At 52.5% G+C, this 27,470-nt stretch overlaps 8 protein-coding genes across 8 annotated transcripts; 5 read left to right on the plus strand and 3 right to left on the minus strand.

The window, feature by feature from the left end:
• Positions 1-1,432: 1,432 nt before the first annotated feature.
• BDW47DRAFT_106852 (syntaxin) lies at positions 1,433-3,415 on the plus strand. The gene is made up of 5 exons (XM_024812862.1): positions 1,433-1,724; positions 1,828-1,951; positions 2,017-2,489; positions 2,549-2,828; positions 2,897-3,415. The coding sequence occupies exons 1-5, from the start codon at positions 1,719-1,721 to the stop codon at positions 2,968-2,970; spliced, it is 957 nt and encodes a 318-aa protein (XP_024671589.1). The 5' UTR covers positions 1,433-1,718; the 3' UTR covers positions 2,971-3,415.
• On the minus strand, positions 3,367-4,201 carry BDW47DRAFT_106853 (BolA family protein). The gene is made up of 3 exons (XM_024812863.1): positions 3,967-4,201; positions 3,773-3,879; positions 3,367-3,704 (listed from the first exon to the last, which is right to left on the minus strand). The coding sequence occupies exons 1-3, from the start codon at positions 4,090-4,092 to the stop codon at positions 3,521-3,523; spliced, it is 417 nt and encodes a 138-aa protein (XP_024671590.1). The 5' UTR covers positions 4,093-4,201; the 3' UTR covers positions 3,367-3,520.
• A 134-nt stretch (positions 4,202-4,335) lies between these two features.
• Positions 4,336-6,457, plus strand: BDW47DRAFT_132021 (acyl-CoA synthetase; the record flags this gene model as incomplete). The annotated part of the gene is made up of 5 exons (XM_024817458.1): positions 4,336-4,710; positions 4,795-5,096; positions 5,183-6,090; positions 6,137-6,369; positions 6,417-6,457. The coding sequence occupies exons 1-5, from the start codon at positions 4,380-4,382 to the stop codon at positions 6,455-6,457; spliced, it is 1,815 nt and encodes a 604-aa protein (XP_024671591.1). The 5' UTR covers positions 4,336-4,379.
• A 658-nt stretch (positions 6,458-7,115) lies between these two features.
• On the plus strand, positions 7,116-8,420 carry BDW47DRAFT_126277 (glycoside hydrolase family 7 protein; the record flags this gene model as incomplete). Its single annotated transcript, XM_024816533.1, has 1 exon — positions 7,116-8,420. The coding sequence occupies one exon, from the start codon at positions 7,116-7,118 to the stop codon at positions 8,418-8,420; it is 1,305 nt and encodes a 434-aa protein (XP_024671592.1).
• A 3,136-nt stretch (positions 8,421-11,556) lies between these two features.
• BDW47DRAFT_37080 (FAD-binding oxidoreductase) lies at positions 11,557-13,532 on the plus strand. The gene is made up of 3 exons (XM_024818842.1): positions 11,557-12,887; positions 12,944-13,136; positions 13,187-13,532. Exons 1-3 carry the CDS (start codon positions 11,896-11,898, stop codon positions 13,502-13,504), a joined length of 1,503 nt encoding a protein of 500 aa, XP_024671593.1. The 5' UTR covers positions 11,557-11,895; the 3' UTR covers positions 13,505-13,532.
• Positions 13,533-14,196: 664 nt separating this feature from the next.
• BDW47DRAFT_106860 (uncharacterized protein) lies at positions 14,197-15,451 on the plus strand. The gene is made up of 3 exons (XM_024812864.1): positions 14,197-14,637; positions 14,726-15,063; positions 15,162-15,451. Exons 1-3 carry the CDS (start codon positions 14,479-14,481, stop codon positions 15,241-15,243), a joined length of 579 nt encoding a protein of 192 aa, XP_024671594.1. The 5' UTR covers positions 14,197-14,478; the 3' UTR covers positions 15,244-15,451.
• Positions 15,452-16,333: 882 nt separating this feature from the next.
• On the minus strand, positions 16,334-21,402 carry BDW47DRAFT_117981 (uncharacterized protein; the record flags this gene model as incomplete). Its single annotated transcript, XM_024815151.1, has 6 exons — positions 16,334-17,362; positions 17,407-17,708; positions 17,888-18,234; positions 18,284-18,335; positions 18,390-18,587; positions 18,633-21,402. 6 exons carry the CDS (start codon positions 21,400-21,402, stop codon positions 16,334-16,336), a joined length of 4,698 nt encoding a protein of 1,565 aa, XP_024671595.1.
• A 3,942-nt stretch (positions 21,403-25,344) lies between these two features.
• BDW47DRAFT_106863 (uncharacterized protein) lies at positions 25,345-26,774 on the minus strand. Its single transcript, XM_024812865.1, has 2 exons — positions 25,809-26,774; positions 25,345-25,666 (listed from the first exon to the last, which is right to left on the minus strand). Exons 1-2 carry the CDS (start codon positions 26,247-26,249, stop codon positions 25,526-25,528), a joined length of 582 nt encoding a protein of 193 aa, XP_024671596.1. The 5' UTR covers positions 26,250-26,774; the 3' UTR covers positions 25,345-25,525.
• Between the last annotated feature and the right edge of the window lie 696 nt (positions 26,775-27,470).

Consider the following 27,470-nt stretch of genomic DNA (forward strand, 5'->3'; position numbering starts at 1 on the left):
ACCACATTGGCGAGTAATCATTTTCGAAGAGCGATACAGTGTTACTGACTGGACAGACTGCAATTGTAAACATATTATGATGTTTCAGCGGATAGACTATATGGTTGATGAGATTGAACTAGAGGTATTGATTCCAGCCGTTGAAAGCATGTATACTGTGAACGGGGCTCCTGTCCGACGAGGACCTTGATAACCCGAGAAAACCGACTAGCTTATTCATTCTGGGTACTATTCTTTGTTCTGCCTTGATTATTCTAGTTGCGTATTGTGGTAAGAATTATGATTGACTGTTGAGCTTGTTAAGGTAGCGGTCTATTATCAATCCGATACCAAGCTTTCCTGACACTCGGAACCAGTCCTTAGGACAGGATTTCCATGCAGCTGATTGTTTCAAGGGTTTTATGGAAAGTCGCCTCGTGTGGGTAGGGAGGGTGGGTAGAAGTGGAGTGGATGGGGGCTGTGCATCATCGTCCCTGAAACATAGTAACTACTGTCTATTTTGAGTCAAGAAAACCGAGAAAAATAAGGTAAAATAGAAAAAAATAAAAAATAGAAACCAAAAAGAAATCAAATGAATATGAAGATAGACTTAATCTATGTGAGGAGAGTGATATTAACAGGAGGAGGAAAGGATACTTTACGAGGCGGAAGTGGTACGAGTGGGGCGAGCGGCTGGGGGGAGATTGGAAGAGCGTCAGATTTGTTGCACGTTTGTTGAACTTCTTCAGATAGGGATAGTCTCGATGGAGTAGTCGAGATATATAGTTTGTCAGTGTATGCTGTAGGGACTAGAGAGAAATGTGTCATTGTTGACCACTGTTCAACTGGAATGGACCCTTATTATAGGGGAGTGTATAAAAGCATAATTAGATCATCAAGCACAGCTCATGACGTGCAGACCTTCAACTGTCCGGATGGCCGGATGTCATCATCCTGATAGAAGTAGGTCAGTAACTACTCCCATGATCAGGAGAGAGAATGGGAAACTGAAGGGGAAGGATCTATTTAAACTAGTCAAACCCATTGGTTTCAGTGAATCATGTATGAAAGAAAAGGGGACTCGAAGATCATCGCCGGTCTGTGCTTCAAATTGAAATAAAAATCAAACCCCTAACTAGTTGATATTCACCCCTAATTAAAGGAAAATTCTGTATCATCAAGTCAATCAATAGAGTAGAATAATAGAGAATAGGAAGAGAATAGAATCGAGAATAGGACAGAGAATAGGATAGAGTACTTCCTAGAGAGAAGATGAATAAAAAGGAATAAGATTAATCAGAATTGTGAAGGTCCAGACTGGTCGTCACACCTTTTAGCCGCCTTAGGTTTCTCTCTCTCTCTCACACTCTCTCTATCCTTTCTTCTCCTACACTTTCTTCTCTCCTACACTCTCTCGTCCTCCAACTCTCTCCCTCTTACACACTCTCCCTCTCTCTCTCTCTCTCTCTCTCTCTCTCTCTCTCCGTCCTTTCCCTTCATCTTCGTACTCTCTTTTATCCTCCCCCTTTTTTATTGCTTTCTCTTTCTTCGCCTTCTTTTCCCTTCTTCCACCCTCGCTGCCTCCCTTTATTTCTCCTCCCCCCGTCTCCTAGACCTTGCAGCGTCCCGTACCAAGCCGACTTTGCGATCGCAGTCCACTACTGTACTCTACCACCCCCAAGACGGTCGCAATCAATCCTTCACCCGTCTAATCAATTCATTACCGGGCCAATTTCATCATGAGCGTACGTTCCCCCAATTCCGACCGCGATTCCCCTGTTACCCTACCGTACCCCTCTCCGACGCCATCCATTAATGCTGGTTCCCCCCCCACTGACCTCTCCATAGTACAACGACTACGGCGCCAACCAGGGCGGCTACGGCCAGTATAACCCCTACGGTGATCAGGGCGGCTATGGCCAGAACCCCTACGGCCAGGCCAACACCATGGAACAGGGAAATGGAAGCTATGGTAAGCCCCCCTGATGATCCCGTCCCGTCGTTCCGGGCCATTCACCCTCTAATACGTGCCCGTAGAGATGAACCAGATGGGCCAACAACAGCCCGCCGACCCCACCGCCCTCTTGAACAAGTGCCGAGAGATCAACGATGGCATTGCCGACCTCCGTGCCAAGCGGGAGGGTCAACTCGCCTCCGCTCAGAATGGCCTGCTCGACGCCAACACCGCCAAGGAGGATCAGGTCGCCCATCAGGGTCTGGACCTCATCGAGGACGAGGTCAACAACGGTTTCCGCTACCTCCGCGACCTTCTCAAGAAGGTCAAGCAGACCCCCGGCTCCGGCGACTCCCGCGTCCAGACCCAGCTCGACGTCACCAGCCGCAACCTCCGCCGCGAAATTGAGCACTACCAGCGATCCCAGTCCGACTTTAAGAAGCGCCTGAGGGAGCAGGTCCGCCGCCGTTACGAGATCGCCAACCCCGAGGCTACCCCGGAGGAGTTGGACCAGGGTGTGGATAACGTCCTCATGGGCCAGGAGCAGACTTTCCAGGTGGGTGACCCGATTGGTACAGCATTCCATATACGAGATGGACCCACTAACAGATATAGGTCTACGGCGCTCGCACCGGTCAAGCCCACGATGCTCGCCAAGCCGCCTTGGAACGATCGACCGCCATTCGCAAGATCGAGCAGGATATGATGGAACTGGGTCGGTTGTACCAGGAAGTTGCGGAGCTGGTGCACCAGCAGGAGCCGGCCGTGGAGCAGATCAACCAGGACTCGGAGAACGTCGCCGGCAATGTCGCGGATGCCAACACGCAGATCACCCACGCCATCGACAGCGCGCGTCGGGCACGAAAGTGGAAGTGGTATGCGCTGCTTATCGTCAGTAAGTAAATCCTTTCTTATTTAATCTTATTTTGGGCGACTTTATGGCTGGGGATGCTAACGTCGCAGTTCTCATCATTGCCATCGTGGTCGGTGTGGCCGTTGGTGTGACGCAGGCCAACCAGAGTGCTAAGTCCAACTAAACTTGGAGAATCCGTTCTCCATTTGACCTCTCCGTCCCATTCCACTCCCGATCTTTGGCCGACATCCGTGATGGATCGCCTTCCCTCCCCTGGTTCTCCGACCGTTCGCTCTCTTGATTTCCTTGTGTACTTCTACCGTTGCTATACCACGTGCTTGCCGTTTTCCTGTGTCTCCGTCTTGAAAAAGCTGGTCCCGCGTTATCCCCCATGCGTTGTCTTCTTTTTGATTATTTTCTTCTCTTTTCTCTCCTAACTATTTATGATCCCGATCGGTCCTGTATAGCTCTTACATCTTGGCTATCGGCCGGTGACTTGATGACCTGCGTCGCTGCTCGTGGGCTCGGATGCGCATGACGCTGCTGCTCATGTATATATTAGAGTTTCTTCGTTTAACCTTTTGGCGCTAGAATTATTAATATGCTTAATCTATCATAATGCTGATTGACCCAGTATTCATGTATCAGTCGTACTTATCATACCCCTTTAATATATTCAAGATACACAGCCCAAACCAAGTAGAATAAGAAAACAGAAGAAAGAACATAATATTCTACGAAGAAGAACCCTCACGCTGCCTCTGCTTCTCCCGCTCCTCCTCCTCCGGCGTCCTCGTCTTCAGCTGCAACGCATGGATGCCCCCTTCCTGAGCCATCTCCTCCTTGAGTAATGCGTAGACGAGACGGTGTCGCGCGGGTTGCATTTTCGATTGGAAAGCGGGGGAGGTTATTGTTACACTTTGAAAAAGGCGGTTAGCTTTGTAGTAGTATGGGAGGGAGAAAGAAGGAGTAAGAGAAGAACTCACTGAAAATGCGTCTCCCTAGAGGTAACACCCCGCATAGCAGAGTGATGCGCGTGGAGGTGGGAGTCATTGCGGATGATGAGGTTCGAGGGCGTAAGTGCCGTGTTGATCTGTCATGTTATTGTAGTTAGCGAACTATCTCTTTTGAAGAAAATTTCCTCCTAGGTAAGAAGGTAGAAAGGTCAATAGGTAGGTACCTTCTCGCGCATGATATCTTCCATCGGGGTTGAGGAGGCCATTCTGGAGGGTGTTGTGGAGAAGAGGCGGGTGAGGCTGGAGCTGGGGCGTGCAGCGGAGGCGAAGCGGGAGGTGCGGAGGAGCATTTGTGAAGTCCTGACTACCTGAGTAGGATTGAGGGATGTAGGTATGAGGTTGTGTAGTCTGTACTGAGGAGGTAGTGGTTGGAGTAGTTGAGAGAAGAGAGAGAGAGAGAGAGAGTATGGGATGATTTCGGCGGAGGTGAATTGCCATATTAGGGATAGTGGGTGTTCTTCTCCGATAACAGATAACCGTCCTTACTTTACCGGTAGTAAGCTCCTTCATTCCTCGGCTCTGAGTTCAATTGCATCAGACTCGCTTGATAAGGACTATGCTATAAGCAATAAAGACAATGTACCGACGCTCTTTGTTATCAGTCCTCTCGCGAGCCTCCCTGGCCTCCCGCGCCTGTCACAAACCATACAATGGCTTCTCTCGCATAGCCTCCCGAACGCTGTCTCGAACGCTATCCACTCTACCGAACCTTCCCCTCTTTCGCGCCCTCCAGAACCACGACCAGTCGCGTCTAGCAGTCGTGCACAGCGCGTCCTCTCGCTCCTTCACATACGGTAACCTCGTCGCCGATGTACTACGGACGAAAGAGCGACTGCTGCAATGCGCTGGGCCACAGCTCTCCGGGGAGAGGATTGCCTTTCTGGTTGAGAACAGCTACGATTACGTGGGTACTGTTTTCTAGTCCCTCTGCCCGATGCTTCTCACATCTGGCTCTATAATATAATATAACACACCGGCTAATCCAAATGTAGTAACCCTCCTCGCCATCCTCGCCAACGATGCCATCGCCCTCCCGCTCTCCCCCGCCTTCCCCGTCGGCGAACTGAAGTACATTATGGATAATTCGCAGGCGAAGGTTCTTCTGGCGAGTGAGAAGTTTGAGAGCAAGGCGCGTGGTGTTGTCGACGCGGGGCTGGATCGCGCGCCTGTGGTGGAGGTTATGGGGAAGATTTTGGAGGGGGGTCCCGCGCCGAGTAACGTGCAATTGGAGGATCTGGTGGGGGGATCGAATGGGGGGATGATGCTTTATACATCGGGGACTACTAATAGACCGGTGGGTTCTTTTTTTTTTTTTGTTTTTGCTAAGGCGTACTGGCTAGGAGGACGTGACTGAACGGCTAGGATACTAACAGCATATAGAAAGGCGTGCTAATCCCCCAGTCGGCGCTCACAGCGCAAGCGTCCTCCCTGCTGGAAGCGTGGAAGTATACCCCCCACGACAGACTACTCCACCTCCTCCCCCTTCACCATATCCACGGAACGGTGAATGCCATCGTGACGCCCATCCTGGCCGGCTCGTCCATCGAGTTCATGTTCCCGTTCAACACCGACGCGGTGTGGAAGAGACTTGCCGCGCCTTTCCTGCCGGACTCAGCCGGTACAGACAAGATCACGTTCCTCACCGCCGTCCCAACAGTATACAACCGGCTCATGTCCGCGTTCTCCAGCCTCCCGGAAGAGACGCAAGAAGCAGCGAAGAAAGGCATTTCCCCAGAGAACCTCCGCTTGAATATCTCCGGCTCCGCCGCCCTGCCAACACCCACGAAAAAAGCGTGGCAGGATCTCAGCAACGGGAACGTGCTCCTCGAGCGGTTTGGAATGACCGAAGTCGGCATGGCAATCAGCTGTGGACTGGACTTTGCGGACCGCGTAGACGGCAGTGTCGGCTGGCCCTTGCCGTCCGTGGAAGCCAGACTCGTCGACGTAGACACCAACGAGGTGATCCACCCCGGGCAAGAAATCGACCAGAACGGCCGTCAGCGCGAAGGTGAAATCCAGCTCCGAGGTCCCACCATCTTCCGCGAGTACTGGGGCAACGAGAAGGCCACACGGGAAGCATTCGTTGACGGGGACGACGGCAAGGGAGCGTGGTTCAAGACCGGTGACGTAGCCACGCGTCGCGTCATCGACAGCGCTGGCAAGGGCACCAGCGGAGACTGGGCCGAGGGACCGATGTACATTATCTCTGGTCGACTCAGCGTGGACATTATCAAGACCGGCGGTGAGAAGGTCAGCGCGTTGGAAGTGGAGCGCGAGCTACTTTCACTGTACGTCCCTCACTCCTTCTCGCCAAGCTCACACTAACAAAGATAGGCCTCAAATCACCGAAGCAGCCGTCGTTGGCCTCCCGTCCGAACAGTGGGGCCAGAAAGTCGCTGCTGTCGTCGTCCTCGACGCAGAAAAAGCGGCCAGCTGGGGCCGCAATGGCAAGCCGTGGGGGGCGCTCGACATGCGACGAGCTCTTAGAGATCGTTTGGCTAGCTATAAGATGCCTCAGGAGATGAAGGTCATTGACGGGGTGATCCCGCGAAACGCAATGGGCAAAGGTAGGACCCGCATACTGGGGTGTGAGTATAAGCTGACGTCGTCGCAGTTAATAAGAAGGCGCTTGTCAAGGAAGTTTTTGGCGCTTAGGTGTAGATCAACGTCCTGTACGATATTGCTATACTCAATTCAATTCACCTTGGATAAAGTAGTCACAGTCTACTGTCAGTAATTAAACCATGCATCAGCTCAACACCAACGTAATCAACATACACCGTCCGTCAAGCTCACCCCTACCAAGACATATCTACAACTATAATGAAACACACTATGAACAAGGCACGGAAATACAGCCTAGCCACTTTCCCAAACTGACACGGCCCCCGCCACAACAAGCTAGCAGCCTCGACGATCCTCACGAAAGTTCAGCCGAACTTCACCCATTCATTTCGGAGTCCCCCACGCGGCAGATGGCCACTGCCGTGATGTTTCCAGTATATGATTGATTACTGCCTGTGTCTGTCTCTCATTGGTGTGCCTGACACGGTGCAGATCGACGACATTGATCGAGATTGCGGGATATGGATGAAACATGGAGGTGATGAGAAGACGGTCCGCCGGGCCGAGTTCCAGGTCCTGATAACTCTGGAATGTCGCAGTCCACGAATCAACTATCTACCTGGCTTGAATTTACGTCTACAAAAAAACGAAAACAAAAACATATAAAGTCGACCACGATGGCCGGAACCTCAACTCCTGTATCCCAATTGCAATTGCTATCGCAAACGGCAACAGCAAGATCATCACCATGACACGCGCACTCACCCTCACGCTGGCCCTGCTGCCGCTCATCGCCGCGCAGCAAATCGGCACATCCCCAGAGGTACACCCCAAGCTCACCACCTACAAGTGCACGACCCGCAACGGCTGCGTCCAGCAAGAAACCTCCATCGTGATCGACGCCTCCGCGCACCAGATCCACGAAAAGGGCACCGAGACCTCCTGCACAGACGCCAGCGGCGACCTCGACACAACCATCTGCCCGGACAAGGCCACCTGCGCCGAGACATGCGTCGTCGAAGGCATCGAAGACTACGCCAGCCACGGCGTCAAGACAGACGGCGACAGCCTCTTCCTGCGCCAGTACGTCCCGGACGGGGATGAGCTGTCCAAGCCCTCGCCCCGAGTCTACCTGCTCGACCCCACCGGCGACGACTACAGCATGCTGCAGCTGCTGAACCAGGAGTTCACCTTCGACGTCGACGTCTCCAAGCTCCCCTGCGGCATGAACGGCGCGCTGTACCTGTCCGAGATGGCCGCCTCGGGCGGCCGCAGCGAGCTCAACCCTGCCGGCGCGCACTACGGCACGGGGTACTGCGACGCGCAGTGCTTCACGACGGCGTGGGTGAACGGCGAGGGCAACGTCGATGAAGTCGGCTCGTGCTGCAACGAGATGGACATCTGGGAGGCGAACGCGCGGGCGACGGGGTTCACGCCTCACCCGTGCGACACGGAGGGACTGGTCGAGTGCGAGGGCGAGGAGGAGTGTGGGGACCAGGGTCTCTGCGACAAGATCGGGTGCGGGTTCAACCCCTATGCGCTGGGCGCGCCCGACTACTACGGGTATAACAAGACAGTGAACTCGAAGAAGCCGTTTACGGTGGTGACGCAGTTTGTGACGAAGGGGAACCAGACGGAGGGGGGCGAGCTGGCTGAGATCCGTCGGCAGTATGTGCAGGATGGACGGGTGATCTCGAATGCGGTGGTGAAGGTGGATGGCGGGGAGGCGGATTCGATTACGGACGGGCTGTGCCCGGATGCGGAGAGCGCGTATCAGCGGCTGGGGGGCATGAAGCAGATGGGGGGCGCGCTGGGGAGGGGCATGGTGCTTGCGATGAGTATCTGGAATGACGAGGATACGTTCATGAACTGGTTGGATAGTGGGGAGGCCGGGCCGTGCAGTGCGACGGAGGGGGATCCGGCGTTGATTGAGAAGCAGGTTCCTGATACTGCTGTGACGTTTTCGAATATCCGCTGGGGCGATATTGGGTCGACGACCAAGAAGAGCAGCCTTCGCCATCGGTATCAGGGACGGGTTCGTCATCATTACTAGGTAGTGATGGTGGCAGTGGAGTTGAGGGAGGGGATGGGGTTGAGGGGTGAAAGGAGGGATAGATATGTGTTGGGATATGTATGATACGGATACAATTACGTGTGCTGTTGTTTGTTGAATTGGATATTGATCGATGTGGAAGCTTTCAAGGTAGATAGGAGGCGTGAGCAATACGTACTACGTGTAGCTATTCAGACTTCCATCCATGAATACTCCCCTATCAAGTCAACAACACACGAAGAACGAAGACTAACAAGGTATGTGCTTGTAAAATAGCGAATACTACCAGCCAAAGTAGCTGATCTGCAGGGTTTTCGCACACAGACTGTATCTTGGTTTTTGCTGTTCTTGCAACTATTCGCAACTTTCCATGTTCCAGACCATCGACATAATCTATAGCTAGTTTCTGGAACAGGATAATCACTCGGCTACGAAGATATCGTGATACTTTCGCGCTGTGAGTGATCCTATAATCTTATATTGAACACAGTTTGGCCGTTCCCATCAAGTCTCCCACCGTATCTCCCTCTCCAACATGATCAAGATGTACAATTAAGTATATCAACATACTACTCTATTCCCAAATATAGATTAATGTATTAGACTTTATTAACAATATCGCCAATTACACTTCAATAACTTTAAATCCTTAATATACACCCAAGTAGGGCGATATTAAAACAATCTATTTAAGCGGGTACTTCGTATAGTCAACCCTAATAGTTGTGGGGTAGTGGAACTGGATATAATATAAACCAGAACCAGTCAACCACACTGGATTATATAAGTCGTGGGTTGTATGGTGTTGTACATGATACTTTATACCATGCTGTACATGAATAGTGGTCGAGAAAGTATCTCATGGATATTCGATAACTTCCAATGTACATCACTGTCGCGTTCGGAAGGCTTGGCGCATAGATATAAGCCGAGGGGAATTCGGCTCCTGGCAATTCAGACGCCGTTATTGTATCCTGATCATGGATGGAGATGTCCTATAGGATAGGCTAGGGAAGCAAGTATCTGATTAATGGTTCATCTCGAGTGCCTTGAACAATGGGAGAGCTGGAATGGATGGTCGGTTTCCCCTGCCCCCTCTGGATAGGCGTGTATATTCGACAGACATTGATGGCTTTTCAGTAGTCTGATAGCTGATTAGCCTGATAGCTAGTCCGATACCCACTGGTATATTGTATAGGGGTCCGATATCAATGCATGCCCACGAAGGAAGAGCCGGACAATGTCTAGATGAATGATGGTCATGGTAGTTTCTTTTGGCCATGCTTGAATCGGCAGTGATCATCTCATTCCACCAACCTGGCCGCTGTTTTAAAATCGCCATAAAGGAGAGATGGAATGAGATTCGATCAGAGTGGAAGATGAGCTGAAAGATCAGAGAGAGAGAGAGAGAGAGAGAATACACCGCCAAAGATCAAGCAGATCAGGCCATTCCAGTTTTCTTCCTCTTCTGGATCCATCTGCAACCATGGCTCAATCTTAGGATCATCCCTGCTGTCCCCGAAATAACAATCTTCATTGTTTGACGCCTTTCCCCGTGGATATTGCACATTGGACACTGGCAAGCAATCACAAACCACTGTGGCGTTGGAAGGACCCACTTGGACAGCCCATACGTCCTGCTAACCCCGCCTCTGCACGGCTAGCAACTCGGCTCGACGGAGTTTTGATTGATTTCTTTTTTATCTCGGCATCCTGGCGGTATCTTCGCAGATAGAGTTTATTTCCTATACGCGATACGATGTCCGATGGAGTTGTCCTCGTGGTCAAAACGTTCCGCGAATCAACATCCTGGTTGATAACCCGACGATGCTGGTGAGACCGTCTGCAACTACTTGATTCAGGGATGACTTGGCGTCGGCAATAGCGTCAAAGATAACTGCAGAAAGCGAAAGCCAAGAGGGGATGCTCCGGATATGTTGCTGGGATCGATCGATCTCTACAGGCATTCGCTGTTCCCCTGAATTAACATGCACCGCTAAGCTCATAACTTGGTCTAGCCATTGATTGATATGTAACATGTCATTTGGCCAAGATGGCTAGCATTCGACCATACTACAACCCAATCAGCCAAGCCATGGCTAGCGCAATCGTCGAATTACCGGCATCACACTGCTCCGTACTCGATGGTGGACACTCGTGGCCATGAAAGTCCACTGGATCTTCATGGTCAATATCCCCGCGCAAGATTCAACCCACGGCCGTTGTCCGCAATGCTGGAGAAAAAAAAAACCCTCAGCGGGGCATCCTCCGCATGTGAAGGCATGGTCCAGGATCAACATCATTTGGCTGGGGTTTATCCCCGAGTGCTTGTCTGCGAGACGGAAATCCCACGGGGAAGTCGTCGGGGAGCAGGATGGAATATAGCCTAAACACGTTAGTCCATGGCGATCTTTCCCCCCTCGGTTAATGCCCTCTGGCGCAAGCCGTGTGGCTCAAGCTCGTTGCCGATCCTCATTGCTCTGCTCCCCTTTCCAGTCACGCTGGCGCGCCCCTTTCTGTCAACCCCCGCATTCCCCACGACGTTGTGCGCCAGAGAGAAAGGACTTTGGTTCCAGCTCGGTTAGCTAATTTTGGCACCCAAAGTCCAATGATCGGCCCCAGGTGACTCTAATGGGAAGTAGTGTGAAATGTCAGTCTTGGATGCGCTATCGTCCACCTATTGCCCAACGACTCCGGAAGACTCGCTGCCCGAACATCCGATGTAGGCACATTCTCGATGCTGCACGCTAGAGATAGGGGAAAGGGTTTGCATAGTCTCTGGATATGCATTTGTGCCTGTCCATCTCGCTTTGTGGGCAAAATGATTGGGCACGTCCTTAGAAATCAGGATATGGGCACCGGCCTAGGGGTCTTCCGGTTGATCCCATACTATTCTGTTAGTGGATCCCGATCGTTGAGGGTGGAGTTGGTCTGAACAGCATGCGGCATTCGAAGCCCTCGTTGCTTAGAAAGGCACGCAACGGCAATTACTTGAAGCTGTCGTCATTCCCTCTCTGTACGAGCCTGTGATTCCGAGGTCTGAGGTATTCAAATCGGCATACTTTGAGCGAGGAATTTACGGCATACATACGACTGGCCAAGTGCATTCGGCTGATATACCGGCGACCAGGATTCTCCACGCACTACTGGGCCAATGAGTGGCGTGATTTGTGCAGACCGTGGACTTATCAAGCTTAGCTGACCCCACTTCCATGTAGAGTAACCTGTTCGTCTATGGGACTACTGCGTTCAGGGTACCCGGGGATGGATCCTTCTCCAGTGCCGGTGTGAGGGGTACTATCGCAATTGCGAGCACCAGGCTGGGGACCCCTTTTTGACTTGACTGTCGTCATTTCAGCATGTACATATATACCCTACCCCCCCGGTGGACCAGCGCGTGGAGGGGCTCTTTTCTGAATCATCGCGATTTACCTGCCTCTCCCTCCTCATCCTCCTCCTTCCCAACCTCGTCGGAATGACTTCAGGTCCTACCTGGCGCACAGCCGTGGGGCTGGCTGCGGCCTTCCTTGCCCCTCTGACGGCCGCTGTTGATGCGTCTGGCATTTGCGCCAAGCTGAAGGCCCAGAATATCAACATTGAAAAGCCTGCCTCCCCGGCCTACACCAAAGAATCGTACAAGTACTGGTCCGGCGCGTGCGCTGATCTGAAGCCGACATGCATCGCCAACCCGTCGAGCGCCGACGAGATGGCCACGATCATCAAGGAGCTGGAAGACGTCGACACCTTGTTCGCTGTCAAGTCGGGCGGCCACATGCCCAACGACGGCTTCGCCAGTATCCAGGATGGGCTTCTCATCACGACCCGGAAGCTCAACCAGGTCAACTACAATGAGAAGGACAAGACCGCCGTCATCGGGCCCGGTCTCGCGTGGGAGGAGGCGCAGGAGGCACTGGACAAGATCGTGGGCGGGCGCACCGTCGTCGGGGGCCGTCTCGGCGACGTCGGCATCGGTGGTTACATGCTGGGCGGCGGGTTGAGTTTCCTGAGCTCGCAGTACGGCTGGGCGGCCAACAACGTGCTCAACATGGAGGTGGTCCTTGCAAACGGCACCATCGTCAATGCCAACAAGGATGAGAATGCCGATCTGTTCATGGCCCTGAAGGGTGGCGGCAGCAACTTTGGCATTGTCACCCACTACACGCTGCAGACCCACCCCATCGGAAAGGTGTGGGGAGGAAACTACATCTTCAACTCGAAGCAGACGCCCGAGGTGCTCGAGGCCGTGCGCGACTTCACCGAGAACTACCCCGATGACAAGGCGGCTATCATCGTGACGATCGAGAAGGCTGCGATCTTGCACACCTGGATCATGTTCCTGTTCTACGACGGGCCCGAGCCTCCTCAGGGTGTGTTTGACAGGTTCAAGGCCATTGGTCCTACTGACCAGACCAAGACCTGGGACAGCTACTATGATCTGCTGAAACACAATGACCTTTTCATTCTGCGGTAGGTGAAACCCTGTCCCCTGCCTTTTGTCCTATATCTAACTTTGAATTCGCTAGGGGCCAACGCTACTCGATTGCCACGGAGACCACTCCCCTTCCCTCCAAGGACCACCCCGAAGTGTTCCAGACCTACTACGACCACTGGCTCAACGTCACCAGCGACGTGATCGATGTGCCCGGCATCATCGGCTCGCTGGCCTTCCAGCCCTTGCCGCCGGCGATCACCCAGAAGGCGAAGGACCTGGGCGGTGTACGTACTTACCCAACATGTATTATCTGACCACGCTAACGCCATGACAGGACATGTATGGTTTCCCCGCCGACGTCCCCTACATCATCATCGAGCTCGACTACTCCTGGAGCGTCTCCGCCAGCGACGGCAGAATCGACGCGGCGCTCAAGACCCTCTACAACGGCATGGACCACCACATCTCCAAGTTCCAGGAGCAGAAGGTCCTGCCCGACGTGTACCGACCGCTTTTCATGAACGACGCCCACTCCTCGCAGGACTTCTGGGGCCGGATCAAGTCGTATGACGAGGGGCTCAAGACTTCCAAGAAGTACGATCCGGAGCGGTTCTTCCAGAAGCGGACGAGCGGCGGATTCCGTCTGCACTAGTTTATATACATCATCGGTTGCTGTGGACTGTCAATGTGGATCCACTTCGTACAGAAACAATCGAGATATGAAGTCATCACAATTATCTTAATCTAAGTATCTATAAATAATACCCAATTACTTTTCATTCACGAGAGCCGACAGAGTATCTAACCGCCCACAAAAGTAAAAATAAGAGCAAAGACACCCATAAACTGAATGAGAGTACCAAGCGCGAGCTTGAAATCATGTATCAGAATCCCATCCGCCCAGGCGCCTACTGGCTGAGAGACGCCGTCCGGAAAAGCCTCGCGGGCAGCAAGCGCCAGGGCGGGTCGCCTCATTCTATTATTATTATCATCAGTATTATTCAAGTTATAGAAGAACAAAGTACCGTCTACTTTGATGAAGTCCATTTATAGCCAGACCAAACAATATCGAATGCAGCAGTATAATAGATATGGATATAGGCTCGGTTTCGATCTGGACCGCCACCTATTCAGCATCAAGAAATGAATCGATCCCGGCGCGTAGATGATCGCCAGACGCCTCGCCTCGCCTCGACCTCCTCAGCTCTAGACTGGTCTGGTCGCCGGAGTGGACGTGGTCTTTGTTATGGACAAGACGAAGTCAAAGAATTGTCTGTTTCGTTTTGAGGCAGTATACGAGTGTACGACATATTTAAGGCTTTGTCCCTGGTCTGGGTTGTTTCCTTCTTAGACAGTTTTTTTGTATTCTTTGTTGAGAGTGTCTATCTATATCGACTATACGTTGCTTTCAGTGGTGGCTGCTTTGTTTATCTCTTTGATCCATTCATTATTCGTCTATTCTTTTCGTGAGGTATTGCTCTGTCGAAGTTATAATAGGACTGTGTCCCTCTACAATTCTTTATCTCTACTACCTATATACCTACTAGGATATAGTATATACACTGCATAATCGACAACATCACCGACAACCAGCGCTCTCGCCATCAACAGAATCTACCAGCACAAATGTGGCAACAAGGCGCCCTAGGCGCAACCTACCAAGTCGCCCGTCTCTTCCAAAGCATCAGTCTGATCGCCATCATCGGGTTGACCGCGAACTTTATCTCTGAGATCGTTGCCGTCAACGGCGAGCCACCGTCTATTTTGATCGGGACGTTGACTGTGGTATGTTTCTTTTCCCTTCCTTGGCCTTAACACAACAGTTCCACAAGCCCCCAACGAGAATCCAACCCACTAATTAATATAATGACAGACATGCATAGTAGTAATCTACTGCATAATCACATTCATCCTCCTCCTCGACACAATCCTCCCCTACCTAGCCGCCGCCATCGCCGACACCCTCTGCCTCATAGCCGTCATCGTGGTGGCAGTCATCATCGGCAAACCGCTCTCCTACCTCAAATGCGAGGAGATCGGGCGGGGGGGCGACGGAGACGGAGACGACTCGAGCGCTTACGCGTTCGCCACACACCTGGACAGCTATCTGGCGCATTTGGGCAAGAAGATCGAGTATGGGAGTTTGATTGGGGCGAGTAAGGCGGTTTGTTTGGAGGCGAAGAGTATTTGGGGGTTGAGTATTGCCTTGTGGTATGTCTCTTTCTTTCTTTCTTTCTTTTTTTTTTTCTGTCTCTTTTTTGAGTGGGGGATAATTGTTGAAGGGGCTTGCTAACTGGTGACTGATGTAGTATCATGTTTTTCTTTTCGGCGGTATGTCTGGTCTGTCTTTGGAAGCAGAAGAAGGGGCCTGGTGGGAAGGAGGATGTTTGATCAATTTAGGTATGTATGTGTGAGTATTGAGTAGGAGAAGTGATGGAGTGAGAGAGTGAGAGTGAGTGAGTGGATGTAATATCTGTGTTTATGCTGGCATAATGATGGGGTGATCCTGATGGATGTAATCTGTTTGCTGATTTGGATTTCTTGTTGTCTTGTCTTGTCATTTTACCATATATATGTTTGTGTATTTGCAATATATACTGTTTCGCTGTTAGCTCTCTCCAAGGGTATGCTCCAAGGGTATGCTCCAAGGGCATGCATAATAGTAAATACCAAGGTAGAAATACTCACCTATCCAACCCCAGTCCCCTCCCCATCTCAACAACATAACAGAACCAACACCATCCCCCCTCCCCAAAAGCAAATGCAAAGAGAAGAAAGAGAGAGAGAGAGAGGGATCACCCCGAACTAACAGGCGGAATGACAGCAACCTCCTGCCCCTCCTCAATCACCACGCCACTGCCCCCCTCCCCACCTTTACCATTCCCATCAACATCCAAATCAACATACTCATCCCCCACACTGACCCCACAACTCCCCAGCACAGCATCCCTCATACCCGGATACCTCTCTTCCAGGACGTCGAAGAGGCGCGAGACGGGCAGCGGGGCGGGGAGGCGCTCGGTGGATTTGCCTGTGTAGGATGATGCGGTTGAGAAGTAGTGGATTTGGAAGGTTGCTGATTCTGTCATTTTTCTCTCTTGCCTATTGGATTTGTTTCTCTCCCTTGATGGGTGGATGGATTGGTTTATCTAGGTTCTTTGGGTTTGGTGGGTGGTTGGTTGGTTGGTTGGTGGTGGTTGTTGGGGTTGGTGGCTTGCTTGTTTTGGAGGTGGGTTGTGGGTGTTTTTCGTCCTTTGGAGATTGTTCGAGGGGGATGGATGGTTGTAGATTGCTGTGTAGTGATCTTATTATATTGTAGATTATTCTGTGATTGAACGATGATGTCCATCGGTAGATGCAAATTGAACAGAATCAAGAGGTAAGAAACCACGTGCGGGGTTTATCTAGCCAAGCTTATCTTATCTACATAACCTCTACCTATACACATGTCATAAATAACAAAAATCCAACCATATACCAACTAAGCAACCAACTCTCTGAACGCACCCACCAAATCCCCCCTCAAATCCTCCCAATCCTCCAAGCCAACACTCACGCGCAACAATCGCGTATCCACCGTCGTATCTGACATCGTCCGCCACTCGATGAGCGTCTCCACGCCGCCCAGGGACGTCGCATGCTGGAAGAACTTCAGTTTACTGGGGAGTTTGCGCGCGAAGTCTTCCTCGTGCATGGCGATCGAGAAGACCGGTCCGAAGCCGTTGGGCATCTGCTGCTGCAGCCAGGGGTCTTGGGGCTGGAGGCTGGCGTGGAAGATTTCTTTGAGGGCCTTTTGCGTGACGGCTTCGTCGCTGTTTGGTGCTGGGTTGGGGGTGCGGAGGGCCTTGTCGAGCCAGGAGACGAGGTTCGTGGTGCTGCGGCTTTGGCGCTGGACGCGGATCTCGAGGGTGCGGAGACTGCGGACGCCGAGCCAGGCTTCCATGTTGCCCATGACGCTGCCGAGGAAGATGCGGTCTTCGAAGAGCTGGCGGATCCAGTCGGAGCGCTGCGTGGCGAGAACACCGCAGAGTACGTCGCTGTGACCGCCGAAGTACTTGGAGCCGGAGTGCATGACGAGGTCGGCGCCCCATTGGAACGGATCTTGCAGGCCTGGCGGCGCGAACGTGCCGTCGACGATCAGATAGGCGCCGCGGGAGTGGGCTTTCTCAGCGTACGCGGCGATGTTGAACGCTGTGCCTTCGGGGTTCACGGGTGTCTCCAGGTGGATCACGTCGCCTGCCTCGAGCTGTTCCGCCGGACAGTCGAGGTCCAGCTTCTCCAGGCCCGTCATGCGGCTGACCATGGCGATGACGCCGTGGCAGCCGTGGTAGCCCTGGCCGATCGAGATCCGGCGGGGGTTCAGCAGGACGAGTGCGGCGTGAAAGGCCGACAGCCCTGACGAGTAGCTGATAGCTTTGCCTTTGAGTAGAGACGACAGGATGGCTTCGAAACGAGTCATGCTGGGGGCCGAAAGACGAGAGTAGACGTGCTCCGTTGGGTCATCTCCGAACTGATCCAATTAGAAACGTGGCGGTAAAGGGTCGGGAGACATACGCTGCGGTCCCGCGCCGGGACGAGATCATCTGGGTTCGCGGCGTATCGGTATGTAGTAGCCACGTGCAGCGGGGGAGCCACATCGGTGGCTACATTGAAAGCATCATCTGCGTGTAGGGAGCGTGTGGAGATGCCCACGTCGGGTCCGAGGGGTGCCATGGTGATGAATTGGGATGGGTGGTGGGAATATGGCGGGGTTGGAGGAAGGATGGAGGTCGAGTGGTTCAAGTGGAGCCAGGAGGGGTTGCCACGTGATACGACCGATTGCGCAAGATCGGATTCGGTCCGAATATCGTCATCGTCTTCTCCAGGAAGTTATGACGATTGGATCGATTATTCCAGCGGGCCACCAGGGCAATTTACCGCCGAAGAGAACTCATCCGGGATGGCTCGCGGACGGATCCTGGCGCGGCGGTCTGGAAATTGGTGCGGTCTGAATTATTAGTAGGTGATACATCAAGCGTAGGATAATCCTGCATACCTTCTTCGGAATCAAATACAATGGTAATATCGTCATGTTCGAGAGGATACTCCGGCATGTCCAAACACACGTAGTCCGCCGTCGGGTCGTCGTCCGTCCGTGGAAGGGCGAATTTGGCGTCCAGAACCCGCACGCCAAACTTGCCGGGCCGCCCGAAACTCTCCAGGGTGTCGGTGCCCTTGAGGACGAAGTTCATGCATTTTCCATGGTTGAAATCATTCAGGAACGCAATCAGCTGGATGACCTTGTCCTGTTGAACGATCTGGATACGGGCCAGGTTGGCTTCCCACTTCTTGTGGATGGGCACCACCATCCGGCGTCGCGAGATGGAGAGTGACGAAGCAACACTAGACAGTCAGTATGCGTTGATCTTTTTGTAAGACTTGAATGAAATACCTATCAAAAAGAACTTGGAAGCCCGTCACTGCGCGTTGGAATCGGTGGAGATCTAGGCAAGTTAGTAAAATCACCGCGAAAAAAAAAAAAGAAAGAAAAAGCATACCCTTCACAGTCGCAAAGTCGAACCGTCGCACCGTCGATTTGACCTGAGCCAATTGCAAGAACTCCGTCAACTTCTCAGGCATCTCCGGAGCAATCAGATTCTCAGCAACAGACACCGTCAGATCCTGCTGTGCAGGTCGGTACAGGCTAAGTCCCGTCCGGTTATTGATATCAAGGCCGAGTCTCAGCTCGCCAGGGCCTGCGCGAGTTAGCGACGTCTACCAAATGGGTACGATTGACCTACCAAGATTGATGCGGTCCGTTGCAGAACCCCACTCCGTCGCGATAAAGGCCCGCAGAGTCTCAGATAAAATCGTGGGCCCGTAGCCGTGTTCAACATACCCGTGCTCCTGGTCGATCACGGAAACGGCTCCCGCGGGGAACTGGAGATGCGTTTTGGCCGGCGAACCGGTCAGCTTGTCAGCGGGCTGTTCGATCGAGTAGGCGCGGAGGGGAATGTCCGGCGTCTTGATCTCTCCCTCTTGGGGCACCATCCCCAGCATGAGGGAGTGCAGGGCGGTCCGTTCCGGGACTTCGTGGAAAGTCATCAGCATGGTCCGCGTTCGGCCATCCTCCGTGACCTTGAGCGCAAGCGCGGGCGCTCCATCTACACCCCGGAGGAGGCCGAACACGATGGGTGCCCCCTGGCCGAACATGTGGCGCACACTGCTCAGCGTTTTGAACTTAGGGCTAGTCAGCACGGCGAGCCGGAAGCCTCGGTGGGCACTCCGCGTCCCGGTCCCTTCAGTCAGGGTCACGGTCCGCTCGAACAGCCGCAGGCGGCACCGCTCGACGGGCTCCGCCGGGAAGCCCCGTGTCGAGCCCGGGTCCATGTAACTGAACGACTTGAGGACGTTCTCGAACACCATGGTCTCCCCAGCCTCGTGGTGGTAACTCGCCTCGGTCTTCTGCGTGTACTGCACGATATTCCACAGATTCTTGAAATCCTCCTCGTCGAACACGATATCGAGTTCAAAGCCTCGAGGCAGCTTGACTCCCATCGAGTGCGACCGGACCTGCCAATCCACATCCTCCCAAGTCGGCCCTTTCTTGCGGTCGGACTGGATCATCACGTTGACCAGTTCACTCTGACTGCTAATAGCGGCACAGACGTACCAGTCGGCCCGGTCTCGGACGATGGACAACACGCACGGGATCGAGAACTGCTGCTGGCCGTCGTCTTCGTTCGAACTCACGTACACCTTCACAAACATGCTCCCGTAGGTGAAGAACCGGTTGGTGTCGCTCAACGGCATCATGTGCACCAGCGAGGGGCTCTTGCCTGACTTATCCAACAACATGGACCGCGAGGCCGCGCCCGAAAGCACCGCGGAGACGTCCGGTGCGAAAAAGGGATATCGGACCCACACTGTGGTATCGACGCGCATCCCCGCATCCCCGGCTGACATGATGGTGTCCATGATGTTGTTCCGCTTGATCGACATGGCCAGGGAGCGGAGATGGTTCAACATGGTCTGATGCAGACTTAGAAGGTCCGCCAGTTGCCGGTCACCGGTGGTGCTGACGACCGCGAGCAACGCCTCCACCCCCATCGCGCCGTACCGACTCAGCTCGCCGTGCGCGGGAACAATCGTCTCAATAATCCACAAGGCCTTGCATAGATCAACGACCGCCTGCTTCGCGTCCTCCGGCCGGCCGCCCGAGCCGGAACGTGAGGCGCGCGCATACGCCTCCAGCCTTCGCTTCCCCCGCAGAAACCACCACACGGCGGCCCTCATCCATTCCGCAAGAGACGTCTCCATCAGCGGCTTCACGCTCTCCGCGGCTTCTTGGATGAGATCCGAATAGGTTTGGACTTGGTCTTTCAGATCCGTAAAGGCAGTGTCATTGAACTGGTTGGCCACCGTCCGCAGGGAGAATTTCGGCGCCGCGTTCCGGGAACCCGTGGTGTCTCCGGTCGACGGGCGGCTCGACTCCTCCCGGACCGGACCACTGCGGACGGGCTGGTACTTGGGCGGGGACGGGTTCGGGTTGGGGAGACTTCCTCCCGGTGCGAGACCGGACGGCAGCGATTCGACCGGCGACGCCTTGGGGGAAATTCTCTCGGGCCTGTATGATTTTTCGGGACTATATGATTTCGCGGGACTGTATGGTTTCGCGGGACTGTATGCTTTCTCGGGACTCGAAGCGTCTCGAAAAGGGTTCGGAGGCGGGACCGGCTCGGTTTCGGAGAGGGGAGGCGTTTCGTAAGAGGAGCTCGGGCTGTCAGGGGCCGGCTGGCCATCGTCCTCTTGGGGGTCGTAATGGTGATGCAAGGCACGGCCTTCCTCCGCTTGCATCTTGTCTCGGACCTGCTGCGCAAACGAACTGGACTCGGGCGACGCGCGAAAAGACAGTCGGGACCCTGCCCCTGCGCCCCCTAGCGCCATGAGCAAATCCGCGTCCTGCGCACTGGTGACCTGAGGTGGTTTGCGCGCCGTGGTGTCCTGGCGCCGAAGGGGCCGATGGCTCTCGCCCGAGGTATCCACGCGAAGCGGAGGGGTCGAGCCATCGTCTTGTTTCTGGCGTGCGCGGTCGCGACACAGACACATCTCCGCCGTCGGGATCTCCGATTCATCCCCGCCCTCCCCCATCAATTCCGGCAGTTTGTCTGAAAATCGGACCTTGGTCCCTCTCCGGGGACGGGACTTGTGAGGAGGCTTTGCCATCCCCTCGGACGGGCGGAAATCCGCGGCGGGGGGCTTCGCATGTTGGGGCGACATACCAGGGGGATCCAGCGCGGGTGACCAAGACTTATTGAACTCCAAGTTCGGTAGGGTTGGCTGGTCGCGCGGGCCGTCGAGCGGGTGCGGGATGGCATGACTGTGCGATATCGACTGCGTCCGGGTTGGACCCAGGAACGCCTCGATCTGCTGGTCCGCGGCCTTGGACTCCTTTTTCTGTTTATCTTTGTTGAACAGTTTTTCTTTCCATTGGGTAGGCCGCCGGGTGGGTTTGCGCTCCGGGAGCGGCGCGCTCTGCTCAAGAAAGGCAAAAGGGTCGTTGGTGGACATGGTGGCTACTAAGAAAATGATATGCTTCCTCGGGACAGTGGCCGATCGTTCTGGATCATCGCAAGCCTGTTGCAGGGGCCAGCAATGCAGACGACTGAATCGACGGTTCTTCGTATTCTCCCGCCCGACTGTAGGTGCACTGCGTGTGTGGTGCAGAAAGTGGAGATCGACAGGGGGCTGAATCCGTCCAGACCATCAAGATCCGGCGACAACGTCGTAGGGGAACGGTGCAATGATCCCTCCAAAACTCCCAAGCACAACAGAGAAGTTGATTCAGGGTTTGAGAGCGAGTTAAGCTTCGGCCCGGGGTCGACAAAAGCGTAGGGAAAATGGAGGCGGGGGAGGGAGGAGGGGGGGCGGAGGAAGAATGGAGAAAGAGGAGGGGATCGTTGGATGATAATAAAGTCCAGCGGTGGTCGGTGTCGAAGACTATCTGGGACAGACGAATAGACGCTGGCTAAGCCTGGCGCGATTGTGGTTTCGTTGTCTGGTGGAGTCGAGAGGGGGGAGCGCGCGATCTACCAAGACCAATTAAATGACCATTCAATGACGGGAGGGGGGGCGCCTTTTTTCCTGCGCACCTTCAGGGGGAGATTTAGGTAAGGACCTAAAAATGAAGCTAACAGATGCCCAGATAAACCAGTGGCCCCAAATATCAAGAAATCGAGGGTTTGGTTGGTGGGGGCGGTGGTTGGGGAGGGATCCCAGACGGGGAGTTGCGGCGACCGATAAAATTGGATACCTGAGGGATTTGGGTATTGACAGTGCGGCGGTAAGGGAGGTTGAAGCCGGACCAGCAGCTTGGAATAGACCTGATCAAACAAGAATGGAGGTGGGGGGATGGAAAAACAGGAGAGGTAGGAAAGGGAGAGACAGGGAGGAAGAACCAGAAGAGAGAGAGAGAGAGAGAGAGAGAGAGAAGAAGTGAGAAAGAAGATGAAAGGAGAGAATGAGATGAAACCAGATCAAGGCAGCGAGGTCAACCTCAGGCCGACCGAGGACGGACATGGGTACCTCAGGCGGGCCATTCTTTTGTTTGTTTGCGGTTTTGTTTATCTCTTCATTTGTTTCCTCCTTTACTCTGTACGGTTAATCAGGGATTCTATTCCAAGGAGGTTTGATTGCCTATATTGAACTATATTGAATCATCTTGACAAACGGACATCCAATCCCCCCCCGGATGCCATGATCCTTCGGAGTAACTTCAGACCTCTGCTATCGCTGCCAAGCATCCCATCTTATCCCAATGGTTCCTTCGCTCCATATTGGTTCAACCCTTAATCGTTCCCGAGCACTGCCTCGCTGTCAGGAACACTAGATACGGCTTCACGTCATCACGATTGAGCTGATCCCAGCGCTGGGGCAAAGATCAACACGACGATGCAAGACGAAGATTTCAATCTTGGACGGTATGGAGATGACTAGCACATGTCGTCTCCCGTCTCCCGTCACCATGTGTCTTCCATAGAAAACATACGGAACCACTCTCCCTCCCGAGGCAATACGACCTCCGGAGTATACGGGGAACGCTTCCCAAATTCATACAATCCTCGGCCTCCAAGCCTCTCGCGGACTGGGCAATCATGCGGTGGCTTCCTAGGTTCCATCATGAAACGCCCCTAAACTCATTGCAGTGGGGCCTCCAGACGCCACTAAACCCGGGTGGGACAGGCGTCAGGGTGTAAAGTGGGTCCGCTGACGAGCCCAGGGCGAAACTTAAGGCCGCATTGGACTTTTTGGTGGCCGATGGTTGGACTCTTTAGCGGAGGATGGAGTAGGTCTTTTCTTTTTTCTTTTTTGGGGCCTGGTGTGACCGCCACTATTCATGTTGCACGCGGGACATGACGTTGGGTGCCTATCAGTTCTTGTTGATTTGATCTTTTGGGCTAGTTTGCGCACAGTCTGAATTAGAAAGGGGTTGGGATCATCCTGTAGAACTACTAGTACGAAATATCCAACTGCGTCAATTTCATCATCAACAAACCTAGATTGAGAGTAAAAATTCTGGTCTCTGTAGAACTGACCTGGCTCTCCTGATCATCGCAGCTTCGGAGACTATTATGAGTATCAGAATCTGGAATAAACACGGCCTGATATTCACAAGTTCATCATTGTCGACAGATATTACTTCAAAAGTGATCGCCTGCTATGATAGAGCTGTCAGGCTCTGTTCTAAACGGAAACCATCATCTACTAACATTGCGTTGATCAGTAACAAGGAGCAATGCTTACTCGAACCCCTTATTTATAAATAAAGTAGAAGAGATCCTTCGGCAGGGTTGTAAACAAAGAGTAGTATTGAATAAAGCACATGCCTAATCCTTAATAACTGACCAGCTGTTAATTTTGGGCACCCTTGTTGTAGGATGTCCCCTGATATATTTTCCCATTTGAATGGATCGAATGAGTTGTCATCGCCCCAGAGAAACTGGTAGGATAGCAGCGCCATGCTGTCTACCAATCAAGGACAACGTTTTTGGCAATAATCTCAGCATGCCTCATTAGCTTCTGAGCTAGTTTCATGATATTGAGAACATAAGACACCTCGACCACTCAACCACAAAGATATCGTGACCCTCGGGGGGCTCAGACGTTGCTATATCGCCGGTCAAGAGAAGCCCCTCTAAGTTGATAATAGGGCTAATAAAACAAGAAATAAGCAAAGAAAAAAAGGATCAGCCAATGCGTAATCGGTGGCCAAAGCTCACCCACGACATCCCTTTCATGACTCGATCGACATTACTTCCAGGAGGATTTCTCGACAGTGCCAGCAATCCCTCATATGAGGCTACCTCCCCCTGTCATCTCAAATCTTCCTGCGCATGAGCTCACGCTGATCAACCGAGCTTTCTTGTCGTTTAGAGTTTCGCAATTAGAATAATGCTAAGTGAGACTAAATTGGCGATGACTCGCACTGTCCACCCTTGGCAATTGTTCCTGACCAAGTTGATTGGCGGCTGTAGACAGCTGGTGTTGCTCCAGATCTGCAATGCTTGGTGAACATTTTCCAGCAACGAACTCAAGCTTGTTGCATGTATTAGCCTTATAGCAACCTGACTTCAATGCAGTAATGACCGAGGATGAAGTAGAGACAGTCATGTGGGATATGATATGATTGAAGGCTGGCGTGTCTGGTCACCCACGCAGATGAAAGATGGTTCGGAGCGGCCTATCGTTGGGCATATCTGATACTATGTCTTTGATGGCTTGCATTGACAGCCTCGAATTTCGGGATGTTTCCATAAGTAGATGCAGAAGCGTACGCCATGGCAAGTGAATCCTGTCGCAGAAGATGGTGGCAATGTCCGGTCTGGTGGTGGGATCTGAGGTCAGGATGCTCGGTATTTAGGAACATGATCACAAACCAGACTGATACTGATATTTGACAAGAGACATGATTCCTTTGGTTCGCCATATCAAGCATAAGCCATTTCTCAAACTTGTTTGGGGTCAGGGTTATATTCTTCCAGAGACTGAAAGTCGCTCGAGGGGTATATTAAACTTGTAGTTATATATTGGAGTTGCGGTTGAAGCGTAGAAGACCTCTGTCGGGTTCTCAGCTTGCTTTCTTTATCATTATGGGTAGACGGAGTGTCATTTGGACTCACGAGTGCCGCTAGTTTTGTCTAACAGATGAATGGATGATGTAGATTTGATCTATCCTTGAGACTCTCAACATTTCAAGGTTTGGTAGAGTGCCATATAAACTAAACGGAATCAAAATGCGTCGAAGAGGACTCTGATGTTGTAGCTGTCGATTGTAACGAGGGTAGCCGAGATTACGAGAGAGTTGAAACGGTACTTGGATATATTCCCACGATTGAATTCCATAAAGATCCGTCTATTCACATAACAATGTACTATCTTGTACTACTGAAATAGCGAAGGAAAGCTATCATGAGACTGGAAGTGGTGATGTATGTTGGTTCAGTTACTCAGCTGGGCATGGAATCCTCTTGTATATCGCATTCACTGCCATAGTTAACCTAGTATGTTTTTTGACAAGAGGCAACAGTACTAAGTGCTATACAATACAGGATGAATCGATCTTGCACTCCGACAAGCATGAAACGAAAAGATTCTTTGTTATGTGTCTCCTCACCCTCACTCTGTGTACACCAGGTCACTGCTCAATAGCCCGCAGATAATCAGCTACTTCTCTGCTCAATATATTGTCCTTGACAAGCTGTTCCGCTGACTCAATAATCCACGTCTGGCAGTTGCGCTGGCTGATTTTCCTGCCCACGCTCGTTGCAGGTACAGTCTGAGATATCCAAATTAGCATTGCATCAATGGGAGATGTACAGTGAAACAAATAGATTCCAGCTACACACTTCTCCAAGCAATCAACCCCTGGAAATCTAAATGAAGAACGACAAGAAAAACCAAGAAAAGGAGCAAACCACATCATCAACCACATTCAGCGTCTTCCCCGGTGGTTTAACTATCCACGCAGAACTCTCAAAGTGTGTGACAGGCGCATAGTGGTCACAAAAAAAGCCCGCATTCAGCATGGCCCTCTCGTCGAAGAACCTTCCCTCGACCCACTGCAGGGGGATCCTTTTTGTCGGGACAGGGGTGGTAGTGCGGAAGTCAAGGCTCCGTCTGGCTTCGCACTTGAAACCGTTGTAGACGTCCCCCGCGGCGTGGACTTGGACGCCCAGGTCGGGGCTGTCGGGGGAGTGGATCCAGTAGGCCCAGTGGTCCTTGAAGGGGGCTCCGTTGAAGATGATCAGTTCAACGAGGAAGGCGCCCGGAGGGGCTGTTGGAGATACAGTTGGGGGAGGGGGAGTCGGGGGTGCAATAGGCGCTGCCTGGGGTGGTGGAGGGGGAGGTGGTGGATCCATGGTGGTTTTTTCCCTGATTAGTTTCGTGCTGGTAGAGGTCAGAGAGAGGAGAACTGGCAAATCTCGAGCAATGCCTTTCTTGCGTCGCTGTTGTTAAATGGTGAGAATCAGGCAATCGGCTTGTCGATTGTGGAGAAGCGCTAGGTAGCAGGGCTGGTTCTAGGCGCGCGCAAGGCAGAAGTCAAGAGTCATTTCTGCTAGCGATTTGTCTGAATGATTCATCCTCAAAGGGCCCTAATCTGCATTGACTGCTAGATAATTTGATATGTCTATACTATTGTCAGGGCAGTCCTCTCGGTGTACGATGTAAAATGTCAAGATACCAAGGCAAACGGGTGTTGGTGGATGTTGACGATGGCTGCATAAGAGGTGATGGCTTAGTGAAACTGTATCTCTAACCATGCTTTATCCAAGTTGTACAAACTGATAGTACAATGCTGTTGGGCGGCAAATATCCATGGGATCAACAAAGAATAAGTAATACTTCAGGTGTTGATGATAAACAGCAATGAAAGCAATCAGTCAAACACTTGGACTGACACCTGATCAACAAACAGTCTGGACCTTTCTAAGTAGAGCCCAGTGGAAAGAGAAGAAGGAATAAGCATATATCATGCTACTGTTTGTTGCATCATAGCAGTTAAGTATAGCATAATAGATGTCATAAAAGGCAGGGGTGACTCCACACCGGTTGTTGCATTTTCTGGAGATTTGGACCCCTTTCTCAACACCACCAACTCTACTTGTTCCAACCCATCTGTTTCGACAATTTTTTCGACCCTAGTATCTCTTCGCACTTATGGAAGTATCGATAATACAGGGGTTCTTACGACTGACTGCAGCTACAGGTTTATATGAGATCAAACCGGTAGAGTACCAGGTAACCTGTATTTTTGACTATCATTCCCCCTCTCTATCTGAGTTACTCTTCTAGTGTGCCATAATGAACAGCAGAGCTGCCTAGAACAGCTGGACGGCTGAAGAAAACACACCTAACAAAACCGACTCCGGACAACCCAATAGTGGACCAGCCTCGCGCCCCCTCTTTGCTGGGCGACGATCGTCGCAAGTCTCGTGACGACATGGTGCCAACTTATTAGAGCTGTGGCGACGCACAATATGATTGGATTTCAAGCCATGACCCTTGAACACACAGTCCCTTAGCCTTGCGCACCGCCCCGTCGAGATGTGATTGAGGCAGCAATTCGAATCTGAAGAGGA

The sequence above is a fragment of the Aspergillus candidus genome, assembly GCF_002847045.1.
Source record: "Aspergillus candidus strain CBS 102.13 unplaced genomic scaffold BDW47scaffold_26, whole genome shotgun sequence".
In the NCBI taxonomy this organism is placed as follows: domain Eukaryota; kingdom Fungi; phylum Ascomycota; class Eurotiomycetes; order Eurotiales; family Aspergillaceae; genus Aspergillus; species Aspergillus candidus.

Bases quoted from the DNA above. Each gene is read 5' to 3' on its own strand.
- BDW47DRAFT_106852 (XM_024812862.1), top strand. The intron at 2,490-2,548 runs GTGGGTGACCCG...TAACAGATATAG, and splicing joins GCCAGGAGCAGACTTTCCAG to GTCTACGGCGCTCGCACCGG. The intron at 2,829-2,896 runs GTAAGTAAATCC...CTAACGTCGCAG, and splicing joins GTATGCGCTGCTTATCGTCA to TTCTCATCATTGCCATCGTG.
- BDW47DRAFT_106853 (XM_024812863.1), bottom strand. From the start codon at position 4,092: ATGCTCCTCCGCACCTCCCGCTTCGCCTCCGCTGCACGCCCCAGCTCC. The intron at 3,880-3,966 runs GTACCTACCTAT...ATAACATGACAG, and splicing joins AAGATATCATGCGCGAGAAG to ATCAACACGGCACTTACGCC. The intron at 3,705-3,772 runs GTGAGTTCTTCT...CCTTTTTCAAAG, and splicing joins TCTAGGGAGACGCATTTTCA to TGTAACAATAACCTCCCCCG.
- BDW47DRAFT_37080 (XM_024818842.1), top strand. From the start codon at position 11,896: ATGACTTCAGGTCCTACCTGGCGCACAGCCGTGGGGCTGGCTGCGGCC. The intron at 12,888-12,943 runs GTAGGTGAAACC...TGAATTCGCTAG, and splicing joins AATGACCTTTTCATTCTGCG to GGGCCAACGCTACTCGATTG. The intron at 13,137-13,186 runs GTACGTACTTAC...ACGCCATGACAG, and splicing joins AGGCGAAGGACCTGGGCGGT to GACATGTATGGTTTCCCCGC.
- BDW47DRAFT_106860 (XM_024812864.1), top strand. From the start codon at position 14,479: ATGTGGCAACAAGGCGCCCTAGGCGCAACCTACCAAGTCGCCCGTCTC. The intron at 14,638-14,725 runs GTATGTTTCTTT...ATATAATGACAG, and splicing joins TGATCGGGACGTTGACTGTG to ACATGCATAGTAGTAATCTA. The intron at 15,064-15,161 runs GTATGTCTCTTT...TGACTGATGTAG, and splicing joins GGGTTGAGTATTGCCTTGTG to TATCATGTTTTTCTTTTCGG.
- BDW47DRAFT_106863 (XM_024812865.1), bottom strand. From the start codon at position 26,249: ATGGATCCACCACCTCCCCCTCCACCACCCCAGGCAGCGCCTATTGCA. The intron at 25,667-25,808 runs GTGGTTTGCTCC...TGGATATCTCAG, and splicing joins CGCTGAATGTGGTTGATGAT to ACTGTACCTGCAACGAGCGT.